Source organism: Mobula hypostoma, chromosome 19, assembly GCF_963921235.1.
Source record: "Mobula hypostoma chromosome 19, sMobHyp1.1, whole genome shotgun sequence".
NCBI classification, from domain to species: domain Eukaryota; kingdom Metazoa; phylum Chordata; class Chondrichthyes; order Myliobatiformes; family Myliobatidae; genus Mobula; species Mobula hypostoma.
In genome coordinates, this window is record NC_086115.1 from 7254925 (window position 1) to 7270309 (window position 15385).

The 15385-nt window shown below is 45.1% G+C and overlaps 1 protein-coding gene across 2 annotated transcripts in view; it reads left to right on the forward strand.

Annotated features, from left to right (window-relative positions):
- mrpl43 (mitochondrial ribosomal protein L43) overlaps positions 1–519 on the forward strand; it is a 39299-nt gene extending 38780 nt beyond the window's left edge. The window contains exon 4 of one of the 2 annotated variants that reach the window (XM_063071266.1): positions 65–200. In XM_063071266.1, the coding sequence (XP_062927336.1) occupies positions 65–67 (3 nt within the window). In that variant the 3' untranslated portion in view covers positions 68–200. Of the gene's footprint in view, positions 1–64 lie in introns of both variants that reach the window. The other variant, XM_063071265.1, reaches the window with a different exon arrangement.
- Positions 520–15385: the final 14866 nt, after the last annotated feature.

The following is a 15385-nucleotide window of genomic DNA, read 5'->3' on the forward strand; positions in this document are numbered from 1 at the left end:
ATATTATGATTATATTAGAGGTATGTATGCAAATATTTGACTTCCTGTCCCAATCTTGTTGCAGTGAACGGAGCAGTGAGAGAAGAATCGTTACACACCAAGACTGCACCGGAGGTTGCCCAGCTCATACAGAAAATGACCACTCAGTCAGGGCTGGACATAATCCGTATCCGCAAACCATTTCACACAGACAGCCCAAGCATACAGGGTCAGTGGAACCCATTCATCAACAAGCCCAGTGCCTTGAACGTGCAAAACTTCAAGAAAGACTGAGAGGCCAGACTCATTGTCAGAAGCAGAGGATCTGACGTCGTCAATCCCTTTATAGCTTTTCCCGTTTTAAAATCAGTCTTCCTCCAGTGACTGAACGTGTGATTACAAGTGGGTTCTCATGACAAGAAAATCTCCAGCTATCTTCCTCAGCCCTCCCTGCGGTGGGACATTGCTCTGAGCTTCAAACCTTGATTCTGTAACTGTTGACAAGTTGGTAAATGTTATTAAAGATACAGAAGTGCTTAATATCCTATTTCTGGACAGTTAAATGTGACCAGCTTTCAGTGTTACAGGCGGAATTAGACACAGTCCTCTGAAATGGAGGTCCTGTTGAGGGAAGTACTGTTCCAACTCCATCCTTCTCAATGGGAGGAGCAACACCTCATATTCTGTCTGGCTAGCTTCCTGACAGTATGAACATCGGTTTCTGGTCATTTCACATCCCTCCCCCTTCTTCCATTCCCCATTCTGATCTTCTTTCACCTCTTCTTCTCCCCTGCCTATCACATCTCTCTGGTTTCCTTCCTCTGTCCACTCTCCTGACCTATCAGATTCCTCCGTCTTCAGCCCTTTACCTCTTAACTTCTCACTTCATGCTCCCTGTCCAACTCACCTAGCTCATAGTCCTTCCCTTCTTATGCTGGTTTCTTCCAGTCCTGACGAAGAATTAGAATTAGAATTGAATTTTATTTCTTGCATCCATCTCACAGCATGAGAGAGTAAAAATCTTTATGTTGCATCTCTGTGGCTATGTACAACCAATAAGAAAAGGAGATGTGGGAGGATATTGCCCAGACACTAAGATTGAATACCTAATTGTTTTGTAGGTTTTCAGCCCAATGACTGTTTATTACTTTCCATTGATACTGACTAACCTGCTGAGTTCCTCTAGCATTTTTTATTTGTTGATTTGGGGAAGGGAAGGGTTTTTATCTTTGCTGAATCTAGTCAAACAAGCGAGCAAACTGATGCTACCACTAGACACAAAGTCCGCTACCCAATTTCTTTCAGTATTCCAAAGGGACCATTCCTTCCTTTCATCTCTACCACACTCACTCCCCCATCTTTCCTTTCCTGCACAGCCTCAGAAGTGAGTGTTGAATATAATGGACAATGCCCTGATCTTTCTCCTCCCCCACCAAGATTCTACCACTTTCTGGGTAAAAATGGGGCAGCACGGTGGTATAGCAATTAGTGTAACACTTTACAGTGCTAGCACCCAGGGTTCATTTCCCACCACTGTCTGTAAGGAGTTTGTGTGTTCCACTTGTGACCGTGTGGGTTTCCTCCGGGTGCCCTGGTTCCCTCCCACATTCCAAAAGTGTATGGGTTAGTAGGTTGATTGTCACTTGGACAATGTGGACTCATTGAGTCAGCAGGTTCTGCTACTGTACTGTACCTCCAACTAAAAATAAAATAAAAACATTAATTGGCCACTGTTAATTGCTGAGGAGCAATTCATGGTGGTCAATTAACATACTAATCCCTGCATCTTTGGGATGTGGGTGAAGACCATGCACTTGCACAGAGAACATGCAAACTATACACTGAGAGAATCAGAGGTTACAGTTGAACCTGAGTTGCTGGAGCTGTAAATTGCACGTTATTTTTGGGATGGTTGGTCTAAACCTCAGAGGCCTAAACTCCACATCATTGACTCATTGTTGTCAATATATGTTGTTTTTATTTTCAAAAGCCTCCATTCTAATCCACCTTCATGCCAAAAGGCGTTTTACAGTGAATGAAGAACTTACTTTGGTGTCGTTATTGTGGGAAACACAGCAGCCAGTTCGCACAGAGCCTAAGGTCAAGGTCGAGGTTTTTTTGACGTATGCAAAAGTACATCAATCCCAGGAGCAATTGAAAACCTGCAGCAGCTTCACAATAAAAAAAAATACACCATTTTTACAGGAAAGAACAGAATTGGAACAAAGAAAAAACAAAGTCAATCTTAGTGCAAGGTGGACATAGTGTTGCTAGTGATTAAGGTTGTAGTGCTAAGCTCAAGAACCAAATGGTTGAAGGGAAGTAGCTGCGATATGACAGTGACCAGATAATCTCTTCTGTTGAAATTGATGTAGGACAATGAACCAGGTATCTCTTCCAATACGTAATGTAATATGATATACATCTTTCTGTGTGAGGGGAGTGGTGAAGAGGTTTGTTTTGCTGTTACTTTGTTCTGTTGTTGCCGCTTGTGTTGTTTTGCTGAATACTATGTGCATGTTATGTTGGTGCCAGAAAGTGTGGCGACATTTGCCACTGGCCCCAGTCCAGCCTTGGGTGTGTTGATTGTTAATGCAAATAATGCATTTCAGTGGTTCCATTTAATATCGGAGAATTTATATGGTATACAGCCTGAAATTCTTACTCTCTGCAGACACCCTCGAAACAGAAGAGAAACCCCAAAGAAGGAATGACAGGAAAACATTAGAACCCCAAAGACCCCTCTCCCCTCCCACGCCTAGCAGCAGCAAAGCATCACTCCTGCCCCCACCACTCATGCAAGCAATAGCACCCCCAAAGAGATGGTGATTGAGAGTCCGTCAAAAAAACCATTGTTCTTCCCAACAGTTAGACATGCCACAGGCTCTCTCACTAACGAGAGAGAAAGGTATCACTCCTGCCACTGAATGTTTCGATTACATGTGATAAATAATGAATCTGAATCTAAAATCCATGAAATGTTATATAAGAAAGCAATTTTTTCTCTAACTTCTGGTAATTTCTCTCCCTCCCCCTCTGTTTTTCCCCATTTCCCATTCTTATTCTCCTCTTACCCATTCTCTCCAGCCCATCACCTTTGTCTGGTATCCATCCTCCTTCCCTTTATCCCATGGTCCACTCTCCTATTAGATTCCTTCTTTAGCCCTTTACCTCTTTCACCTATCACTTCAAACCCAACCCCCCCCATCACTCACCTACCCAACCTCCCTCTCACCAGGACCCACCTATCACCTGTCAGCTTGTATTCCTTCCCTTCCCCCACCATCTTAATCTGCCTTCTTCCCCTTTCCTTTTCCAATCCTGATGAGATGTCTCAACCCGAAGTATCAGCTGTTTATTCCTCTCCATAGATGCTGCCTGACCTGTTGAGTTCCTCCAGTATCTGCAGAATCTAAAATGGCACTTTTATGTCTACCTGAGAGAAGGAATGGGGGTCCACAAGTTTAGTGACTTGTGTGAGAAGCAGTGCCTCCAACAGTGGAACACTCCCAGTGCACTGTCCTGAAGTGAGTTCAAGATGCATGCACAATGCTCAAGGCAAGAATACTATACACTGCGTCTACCTGAAATAGCTAGCAATCTCCTCTCCAAGTGTAAAATAAAAACAAGCATAGAAAGCAGCTTGTGTTCATCCCGTTAACACACTTCTTGTGAGGAGAGAGGCCCTAAAGGAACTTCTGAAATGCTTCAGACCACAAGAGCTCTCCAATGGCAAAGGTCAAGGACCCTTCACCAAACTATAAACAGCAGGGAAACAAGCTTGTTTTAACTTGCAGGGACCTGGGGAACACAGAAGATATGTCTAATTCTGTGCAGGCCAATGTTGTAATGATAACAGTCAGGGGATGTCATTTCCTCACCCAGAGGGTGGGGAGAATGTGGAACGAGCTGCCAGCAAAAGTGGCGAATGTTGTTTTGCTTCAGTATTTAAGGAAAATGTTGTTAAGTACAAGATGGGGGGGGCGGTGGATTTGAGAGCTGTGGTTCAGGTACAGGTCGATGAGACTAAGTAGAATAATAGTTCAGCACAGACTAGATGAGCAAAAGGGCCTGTTTCTGTGATATAATACTGACACCCAGCAGGTCTGACAGTTAGCTTAACCCTTACAGCACAAATGGTCGGGGTTCAATTTCTGCTGCTATCTATGATTTTGTACATTCTTCTCTTGACAGTTGCCTCCTAAATACAGAGGTATACGGGAAGTAAGTTGTGTGCATGCTATGTTGGCGGCGTAAGCTTGGTCCCCAGCACATCCTCGGACTGTGTTGGTTGTTGGCAAACACATTTCACTATATGTTTTGATGTACATGTGTCAGACTAAGATAATGTATCTTAAAGGGTCTGTTTCTGTGCTGCGGAAAGGGTCTGTTTCTGTGCTGCGGAAAGGGTCTGTTTCTGTGCTGCGGAAAGGGTCTGTTTCTGTGCTGCGGAAAGGGTCTGTTTCTGTGCTGCGGAAAGGGTCTGTTTCTGTGCTGCGGAAAGGGTCTGTTTCTGTGCTGGGGAAAGGGTCTGTTTCTGTGCTGGGGAAAGGGTCTGTTTCTGTGCTGGGGAAAGGGTCTGTTTCTGTGCTGCGGAAAGGGTCTGTTTCTGTGCTGCGGAAAGGGTCTGTTTCTGTGCTGCGGAAAGGGTCTGTTTCTGTGCTGCGGAAAGGGTCTGTTTCTGTGCTGCGGAAAGGGTCTGTTTCTGTGCTGGGGAAAGGGTCTGTTTCTGTGCTGCGGAAAGGGTCTGTTTCTGTGCTGGGGAAAGGGTCTGTTTCTGTGCTGGGGAAAGGGTCTGTTTCTGTGCTGCGGAAAGGGTCTGTTTCTGTGCTGCGGAAAGGGTCTGTTTCTGTGCTGGGGAAAGGGTCTGTTTCTGTGCTGTGGAAAGGGTCTGTTTCTGTGCTGTGGAAAGGGTCTCGATGACTCTAAGCCGTTGCTGAGTTTGTGCATGAACTTAGTGCTTCATGAATCTTTGCACAAGGATCCCACTGCATACTATACTCTCTGCTTAAAACTCAGCAGGTCAGATAGGAACTATGGAAAGGAATAAACAGTCAGTGTTTTTGGTTGAGGCCCTTTGTCAAGACTGGAAAGGAAGGGGGAGAAGCCAGAATACAAAAAGGGGGAGGGGGTACAAGCTAGAGGATGATAGGTGAAGCAAGGTGGGTGGGGGAGTGGGTCAAAGTCAGAAGCTGGGAGGTGATAAGTAGAAAAGATAAAGGGATGCAGAGAAAGGAATTTGATAGGATAGATGAGTCGAGTATGGGAGAAAGGGAAGAAGGAGGGGCCAGAGTACAACACTGAGGAAGAGGGAAGGCGGGGCGGGGGGGTGCGGAGAGGAGAAACTACAGGAAGTTAGAGAAATCGATGTTCATCCCTTCAAGTTGGAGGCTACCCATTCGGAATAGGTATTGCTCCTCCAACCTGAGAGTGGCAGTAGGGGAGGCCACGGACCAGCATGTCGGAATGGGAATGAGGATTGGAATTGAAATGACTGGCCATTAGGAAATGCTGCTTTTTGCAGGTGGAAAGATACTCGACAAAGCGGCCCCGCGATCTACATCAGGTCTCACCAATGTAGAGGAGGCTGCATCGGGAGCACTAGATATAGTAGATGACCTCAACAGATGTACAGGTGAAGTCTTACCTCACCTGGAAGGACTGTTTAGAGCCCTGAATGGAGGTGAGGGAGGACGTACTTTGGCAGATGTAGCATTTCCTCCACTTGCAGGGAGAAGTGCCCTGAGGGAGGGATGAATAGAATCTTCTGGGCCTCTGGATTACCAGTGCATCGTTGAGCCACACAGCCACGACAACACCATACCCTGTAAATGCTGCCAGTTGCCACATGTTATCCAACTGTATTGCCTCACAAAGCTGCTTACAGTTAAATTCTAGAAGATACTAAGGTGCAGAAAGCAACAATCAGCTTCAAAGGTAAACAGATGGCATTCTTGCTCTGGTCCCATGGCAACAGTGATGTCATTAATTAATGCATTAAAGACCAGTTAGCTTCAGCAGCAGCCTTCAAAGTTTTAATAACATTTCCTGCTCTTATTCTCTCTCAGTTCATTGTTTTTGTTTGAGTCTGAGCCTGTGTCAGGCACGGAGATCAGCTGGCTGGAGCCGAGAGTGTACTGACCATTGGACTCACATTGGAAGGTCAGGTTGGGCAGTCAGTGAATGATAGAGTAAGAAAAGAAAAGATTAGCTTTATTTGTCACATGTACATTGTGATATTGAAAGGCACAGTGAAATGTGCCTCTTAGTCAACGACCAACAGTGTCACCAAGCTTCAGGCACCAACAGAGCATGCCCACAACTTAATAACCCTAACCTGTATGTCCTTGGAATGTGGGAGGAGATTGGAAAACGCAGAGGAAATCCACGTGGTCGCATGGAGAAGGTACAAACTCCTTACAGACAGCAGCGGTTTTGAGCCCGGGCCGCTGATGCTGTAATAGTGCTATACTACTATGCCTCAGTGGGAGAGCTAAAAGGACGTGGTGTCTGCACACATTGTCCTTTTGTTCCCAGCGTGGGGCTTTCCTTTCTAGGATATCAGAGATGTCCTCGTCCAAAGAACGGGGTTTCTCTTCCACCACCATTAAAATACCCTCACCCGCATCTTCTCTAATTTTCCAGACATCTTCACTCAACTTCCTGCTGACATAACAGCCATAGTTGCTCTTGTCCTTACATACCACCCTGTGAGCCTCTGCATCCAACACATCATTCTCTGCAGCTTCCTCAAAAGGGATCTTCCTCCTTCCCTTTTTCGTTGTCCACTCTCCTCTCCTATCAGATTCCTTCATTTCCAGCCTTTACCTTTCTCACCTGCCAGGCTTCACCTGTCATCTTCTAGCTATCCTCCTTCCCCTCACACCATCTTCACATACAGGTGTCTTCCCTTTCCTTTCCAGTCCTGTGGCCAGAATCATTGACTGCTTTTTCCATTTCCATGAATGATTATGATTATGAGGACACGCAGTCCCCTTTTATTGTCATTTAGTAATGCATGCATTAAGAAATTATAAAAGTGTTTTTCCAGGATGATATCACGAAAACACATGACAAACTGACTTAAATACTAACAAAAACCACATAATTATAACATATAGTTACAACAGTACAAAGCAATACAGTAATTTGATAGGAACAGACCATGGCACAGTAAAAATCTCAGAGTCTCTCGAAAGTCCCATCATCTCACGCAGACGGTAAACCTCCAGTGCCACCAACTTGCTGGTGCAGCATCCCGGAAGCATCCGACCACAGTCCGACTCCGAGTCCATCCGAAAAACTCCGAGCCTCCGACCAGCTCTCCAACACCGATGCACCGAGCACCATCTCTGCTGAGCGTTTCGACCCTGGCCCCGGCAACAGGCAATACGCTAAGCTGAGGATTTGGGGCCTTCGTCTCCGGAGATTCTGGATCGCACAGTGGCAGCGAAGCAGGCATTTCAGAAGTTTCTCCAGATGTTCCTCTACACTTCACGGCTGTCTCCATCAAATCCGGATTGATGCACGGCCCCTAGTTACACATATTGATATTCATTTGGAATGGCCGCACACGCTGCGTCGCGCCGCCATCTTCTCCCTACCTGACCTGCTGATTCCGCCAGCATTTTGTGGGTGCTGCTTTGTACAGCTCTGGTTATCGTGTTCCAATAGGCAAGCACTCACCCCACTGATGCATTACCTTTGACTTGTTTACTGTCAAACTGACATCTGCTGATTGACAGGAGAAGACCAACCAGTCCATCCAGCCTGTCCTGTTATGGCAGTCAACCCCATTTCATGTTTTGGAGGAGATCACAAATCACATGTAGTTTGTGGGTGAGGTTGGAAGGGGTGGAAGAAATTTCTATTGTAACCTCATTGGGTCAAGGATATCTCTGGCATGAGGTCACAGGGTGAACACTGTTGCCAGATCAAAGTTCAAAGTAAATTTAATATCCAAGTTCTGTATATGTCACCATATACTACCTTGTGATTCATGTACAGGCCGGTAATGAAATACAATCAAACTTATGAAAAATTACTGTACTGTACACCAAACAAAGATTGACAAATAACCAACGAGCAAAAGAAGACAAATTGTGCAAATAATCAACAGTAAATATACAGAGAACATGAGTTGTAGCGTCCTTGAGAGTGATCTGTAGATTGTGGAATCAGTTCGGTGTTGAGGTGTGTGAAGTTATTCACACTGGTTCAGGAGCCTGATGTTGTAGGGTAATAACTTCTTCTGACTCTGGTAATGTGGGATCTGTACCTTCTACCTGGTGGTAGTAGCAAGAAGGGAGCATGGCCTAGATATTGGAGGTCTTTGATCTCACACCAACCAGATACAGTCTAGTTCTCATTTGAAATAATTCAGGGAACCGGCCAGAATGCTAGACCTAATCCATGTGTTTTATGGAGCAAGAGGCAACTTCATGACTAATCTCAAGTTGCTCTGACGTACCTCAAGAGAAAGACTCCTTTTCTGCTGCACTTTCAGCTCTACTGCAAATGGACAATCTTATTGCTACAGGCCATTTGGCCCATCAAGTCTGCTCTGCCATTCCATCATGGCTGATTTATTATCCCTCTCAACCTCATTAGCACACAGAAAAGTATAGCACAGTCCAAACATCTCTTAAAAGCCTCTAATGTATTTGCCTCCACCACCGTGCCAGGCAGCACATTCCAGGCATCCACCACTCTCTGAGTAAAAAACATACCCCTCACATCATCCTTGAACCTACCCCCTCTCATCTTCAATACATCCTCTCTGGTATTAGACATTTCTACTCTGGGAAACAGATACTCTCGGCCCACTCTATCTACACCTCTCGTAATCTTATAAACCTCTATCAAATCTCCCCTTGGCCTCCGGTGCTCTAGAGAAAACAACCCAAGCTTACCCAGCCTCTCATGATAGCACACCTGGTGTGCAGCATCCTGGTGAACCTCTTCTGGACCCTCTCCAAAGCCTCAACATCCTTCCTATTGTGGGATGACCAGAACTATATGCAATAGTCCAGAATGGCCTAACTGGAGTTATATAAAGTTGCAACACAACTTCCTGACTTTTGAACTTAATGCCTTGACTAATAAAAGCAAGCATTCACAAGCCTTCTTAACAACCTCCTCAATCTGTGTAGCTACTTTCAAGGAGCTATGAACTTGGATCCCAAGATCTCTGTCCAGCAACACTGTTAAGGATCTTGCCTTTAACAGTGTACTGTCTCCTTGCATTTGCGTTACCGAGGTGCAACACCTCACATTTATTTGGGTTAAACTCCATTTGCCATTTCTCTGCCCATATCTGCAACTGATCTATATCACACTGTATTCTTTGTCAGTCTTCTACACTATCCACAACTCCGCTAGTCTTGGTACCATCCATAAATTTACTAACCCACCCATCTACATTTTCATCCAGGTCATTTGCATACATCACTAACAGCAGAGGTCCCAGCACAGATCCCCATGGAACCCCACTGATTACAGACCCCCAGCTCGAATAAGTCCCTTCAACTATTACCCTCTGTCATCTATGCACAAGCCAGTAATGAATCCAAACAGCCAATTCCTGCAGACCCCATGCATATTGATCTTCTGGATTAGCCTCCCATGAGGGACTTTGTCAAACGCCTTACTAAGATCCTGTAGACAACACCCACTGTTCTACTCTCAACAATCTCGCTTGTCTCCTTGTGAAAAAACTCAAATCAAGTTGGTGAGACACACCATACTCCACACAAAGCCATGCTTGCACTCCCTAATTCGGCAAGGGAAAATCTGAAAATGCTGGAAATAATTAGGCCATGGGTTTCCAAATGCTCATATATGCTATCCCTAAGAATGTTTTCCTGCAATTTCCCCACAACTGGTGAGACTCTCTATAGTTCCCAGGATTTTCTCTTGTTTTCTTCTTAAATAGAGGTACAACATTAGCCACTCGCCAGTCCTCCGGGACCTCACCTATGGCTAGAGAGGATAAGAAGATATTGGTCAAGGTCCCAGCAATTTCATCTCTTTCCTCCTTCAAAATCCCGGGGTAAATCCCATCAGGCCTGGGGATTTATCCACCCTTGTCCACCCAACACTTCCTCCTCCTTGACCTCAAAATACCCTAATACACTCCTGCCTTCTTCATGTAATCTTTGATGCTCTTATGAATCAAGAACTTACCAACATTCTCTTTAATGTACTCAACAACTGGGCTTCCCCAACCATCTGTAGCAATGAATTCCACAGATTCACTATCCTCTAGCTAAAGAAATTACTCCTCATCTCTGCCGTACATGAATATCCCTCTTCGGAGACCGTACCCCTCTGGTCCTAGACTCACCCACTGTAGGAAATATCTCCTCCACATCCACTAAGCCTTTCAATATTTGATTGGTTTCAATAAGACGTCCCCCCCCCCCCGCTCATTCTTCTAAACTCAAAGGAGTACAGGCCCAGAGCCATCACATGCTCCTTATATGTTAACCCTTTCATTGCTGGTATCATTCTCTGGACCCAGAAGATGTTCCAATGCCAGAACATCATTGGAAAGGGACCCAAAACTGCTCACAATACTTCAAGTACAGTCTGACAATGATTATAATGCCTCAGCATTGCATCCTTGCTTCTAGTCCTGTCAAAATTAATGCTGACAATAAGCCACATTTCCCTGTTTCTTCAAAGCACGGGCCTAGTCTTGAGGGCAAACTGGGGAAACGACTGATTTACAAATGCCCTTTCGGGGTGTTGCTCACTGCAAAGTAGAAGAAGCTTCAGAGAGTTAACTGAGTTAACTGAAGTGTGTAAAGTAGTTGGGTAGAGGAACTGTACTTTGGCCCATGATCTCTGTAAACACAATTAAAGTAAATCCTTTCACCTGTACATACATGATCCCTGTCCTGCTATTCCCTGCATTTTAATGTTTCTGTCTAAAAGCTGCTCATATGCCACTGTTGTACCTGTTTCCGCCACTCCCCCCAGTAGCCCATTCCAGGCACCTACCCCTCTTTGTGTGAAAGACTTGCCCTTCACATCCTTTCAGCTTGCCCCCTCTCACATTAAATACATGTCCTCTGGTATTTCATGTTTCTATCTTGGGGGAAAAATGAAATTCTGACCGTCTACCCTGTCTACACTTACCATCATTTCATAAACTTCATTCAGGTCTCCCCTCAGCACCCGCTGATCCAAAGAAAACAACCAAAGTTTGTCCAGCTTCTCCTTATCATTTCCTTACTCTAATATACAATGCCCCAACCAAGGAAGGCATACATGCCATATGCCAGATGCCTTCTTTACATCTAAATGTGTGGCCACCTTCGGACTGGGACACAAAGATCCTTCTGTACATCAGTGCTATTAAGGAACGTAGAGTCACAGAGCACTACAGAATGTTTCTGTCCACTTCAGGCCAAATTCTTGTCCTATCAACATGCACATGGACCATAGCCCTGCACACCCCTACCATCCATGTACTTTTCCAAACCTCTCTCAAATGTTGCAATGGAACCTGCAATCACCACTTCCATTGGCAGTTCGTTCCACACTCTGCTGCGTTCCCTCCACTCACACAAGTTCTTTAAAGGAGCAGGTACTGGAGAGTGAACAGGACCAGAAACTATCCCCTTCAGTTGTCTTTTAAAGCGCAGTTAACTCAGGGGCCAACTATTCTAGAGTACTTGACTGAAAGTAGTTAGAATGTGTAGCTGTATTAGGGCAAGAAATAGCTGAGGTAAATATTTACAGCACTGTGCAAAAGTCTTAGGCACGTAGATACACACAGCGGCTGGAGTGCCTGAGACTTTTGCACAGTACTGGATTTGTCAATATGGAACAGAAAGCAAATCTGGCAGGAGCAAAGGATGTTGGGAAAGGCGAGGGTGGAGTGCCAGGGGCAGGGGGTGGCATGGGTGCAGATACACCCAGCCCTGAGACACCAGGCAATTTCACTTGATTCCAAACAATTAGTTTATTGATCATTACAGAGTGACTCACCGGTGCTTCCTGCTTCCCTCCCCTTTTCCCAACTATGATTCCCCTCTCCCTGCCCTCTTCCCGCTCTCAGTCCACAATAGAGACACATATCAGAATCAGGTTGTCATCATTCACATGTGTCATGAATTTTATTTTTGTGGCAGTAGTACAGTGTAATACATAAAATTACAGTACTGTGTAAATGCCGTGGGCACCCCAGCCATAGATATATACCTAAGACTTTTGTGCCATACTGTGTTTATTTAGTGATAGGGCCCTTAGGGTTCTTCGAGCCACACTGCCCCAGGAAGCCCAGGACACTGATGTAACTCTACCCTACTCACAGGACAATTTACAGTGACCAGTTCACCCACCCGGTACGTTTTTAGACTGTGGGAGTAAACCAGAGCACCCGGGGAAAACCTGCACATTCCGCGGGAGGAAGTACAGAGACTCCTTATAGAAGAATTGCAGATCAGGGAGGTCAGGTAAAATTCCTGTGGGTTCCAGCACATGTAAAGGTAAAGGGGAATGAGAGGGTGGATTAGTTGGCAAAGAGAGCGTTAAAGAAAGAAAATATAGAAATGCACATTAGTACAATATCAGTAAAGCAGAGGTTAAGTGTGTAATCTGGGAAAAAAATCAACCAAATGTGGCAAGAAAGATGGGACTGGGAGGCATTTATATCAAATACAAAAGAGTGTTGCAGGTACCAGGGTAGGTAATGGAAACAGAAGAGAGGAAACTGTGTGGACTAGGTTAAGGCTGGGGCACTGTGCATTAAACAAAACATTGAAAATGATAGGGAAACACCAGACAGGATTGTGTGAGGAATGTCAGAAAGAGGAGTCAGTAGAACTTGTAGTTCTGAGTTGCTGGAAGCATGGGTTACAGAGAGAGATGATGAGAATTAATCTAAGGGAATTGGTGCAGGAATTCACATTAAAAGGGTTGCTGGGCATGGGTGAGAGAGCAGAGGTTAGGGTATTTTTAGCTTTCTTAAGGGGTACAGGGCTTTTTTTTATAGGATATGACGGATAAGCAGGAATAGGGTACTAGGATGGCCAAGGATGGGAGGATAAAGTGAAGATTGGGGTATGTGTGTGTGATTGGGTGAAGGGATTTGGAATGTAAGTCTATTGCACACTCCGGAGCAGAAGGTGGCGGTAATGCACCATTAAGCTGGGTGCCAACCGCCGAAGAAGAGGAAGACCACGACAACGACTTATAGAACGGCACGGATTTCAGCTCTGGGCTCCAGAACGCTCTGAGCTGAAAAACGTTAACCGCTACACTGTCGTGGCACCCAATCACCGATAACTTCAAGAGGAAGCAAGATGAAGATGGGAATGTGAAAAGGTGAAAGGGTCAGAGTATTTGTCACAACACTGCCTCGGCTAAAGGTCACAAATCAAAAACACACGAGATTCTGCAGACTCTGGAAATCCAGAGAAACACACACAAAATGCTGGAGGAACTCAACAGGTCTATGGAAATGAATCTCAGGGTTGTAAATGGTGACATTTATATACTTTGATAATAAAACTTACTTTGAACTTTGGACTAAACGGTTGATATTTCAGGCTGAAACCTTTCATCAGGACTGGAAAGGAAGAGGGGAAAAGCCAGAAATAAGAAGATGGGGGAGGGGAAGGAGAACCACATGGCAGATGATGAGTCTAGGTGAGGGGGAGGGGGGAAGTAGGAAACTGAAAGATGGTGGGTGAAGAGGTAAAGGGCTGAAGAAGAAGAACACAAAGTATTTAACACTATTATGAAGCAAATAAGTACCTTATAGATACACGAGAGACTACAGATGCTGGAATCTGAAGCAAAATGCAAGATGCTGGAGGAACTCAGCAGGCCAGACAGCATCTGGAGAGGGAAATGGACAACAGATGTTTCAGATCGAGACACTTCATCTGGAGCACAGGAAGCAAAAACTAAAACAACTTCTTCCAAAAAAACAAAGGCAATTCCCCAGAAACAGGCAGTGAGCAGAAAATAATAACGTATACAGATAAGATCTCAACCATTTGTAGCAGCGTAGTCACCAAACAATGAAGGAATTTCTTCAAAACTCCTCTAAATCATTGTCAATAGAACAACCACAGAGATGTGGTGATAAGGTTAGATCAAGAAGGTTAAGAGGCTTGTTTGGAGAGATAACAACATGGATTTGACAGGCCAAGTGGCCTAGTTCTGTGCTGTATGTTCTACCTGTTTTAAAGTCCAAGCTGAAGTTACAGCCTAGAGCTTTTTATAATATTTTAGTTTTCGTATTGCTCACTCATGCTAACTTCGTCCAGGCTCCATGTACACGCTTCTAAACAGGAAGCACCTTTTCTCATTGCTTTTAACCTGCCTCTTTTCTATTGTCGTGAAATAAATGGGACCAAATGCTCTGGGTAAAAGGTGTCACGAGACAAAGCCCAAAGGTCTTCGCTCTGTCTGCCACAACATGTAGCATCTCATGGTGGCTACCCATTTCCATTCCCATCCTGACATGTTGATCCAGGGCCTCCTCTACTGCCACAATGAGGCCAAACTCAGGCTGGAGGAGCAACACCTCATGTTCCGTCCGGGTAGACTCCAACATGATGGCATGAACATCAATTTCTCAAACTTCTAAATTCTCCCCTTCCCTCCTTCTCCTTCTTTCATTCCCCATTCTTATTACCGTCTCACCTCTTTATGATTGCTTTTCCTCACCTGCCCATCACCTCCCCCGGTTCCCTTCCTCCTTCCCTTTCATCGATGATCCACTGTCCTCTCCTATCAGAGTCCTTCTTCTTCATCCCTTTTCCTCTTACACCTATCAAGTCCCAGTTTGTTATTTAATTCCCTCTCCCCCAACTCCATCACCTCCCCAGTCACCTAGTCTCACCTATTACCTGCCAGCTCCCTGATGAAGGGTTTTGGCCCAAAACATCGACTATTTATTCCTTTCCATAGATGCTGCCTGACCTGCTGATTTCCTCCTCCATTTTGTGTGTGTTACTCTAGATTTCCAGCATCCGCAGAATTTCGTATTTATAACTGTACTCCCCCCCCCCACCCCGCTTCTTTCCCCTTCCTTTTCAGTCCTGATGAAGGGTCTTGTCCCAAACTTTTGACTGATTATTCCCCTCCACAGAGGCTGCCTGACCTGCTGAGGTCCACCAGCATTTTAGAAACATAGAAAACCTACAACACAATACAGGCCTTTCGGCCCACAAAGCTGTGCCGAACATGTCCTTACCTGAGAAATTACCTAGCCATAGCCCTCTGTTTTTCTGATCTCCATACATACCTGTCCAGGAGTCTCTTAAAAGACCATATCATATCTGCCTCATCCACTGTCGCCAGCAGCCCATTCCATGCACTCACCACTCTCTGTGTAAAAAAAACTTACCCCTGACATCTCCTCTGTACCTACTTCCAAGCACCT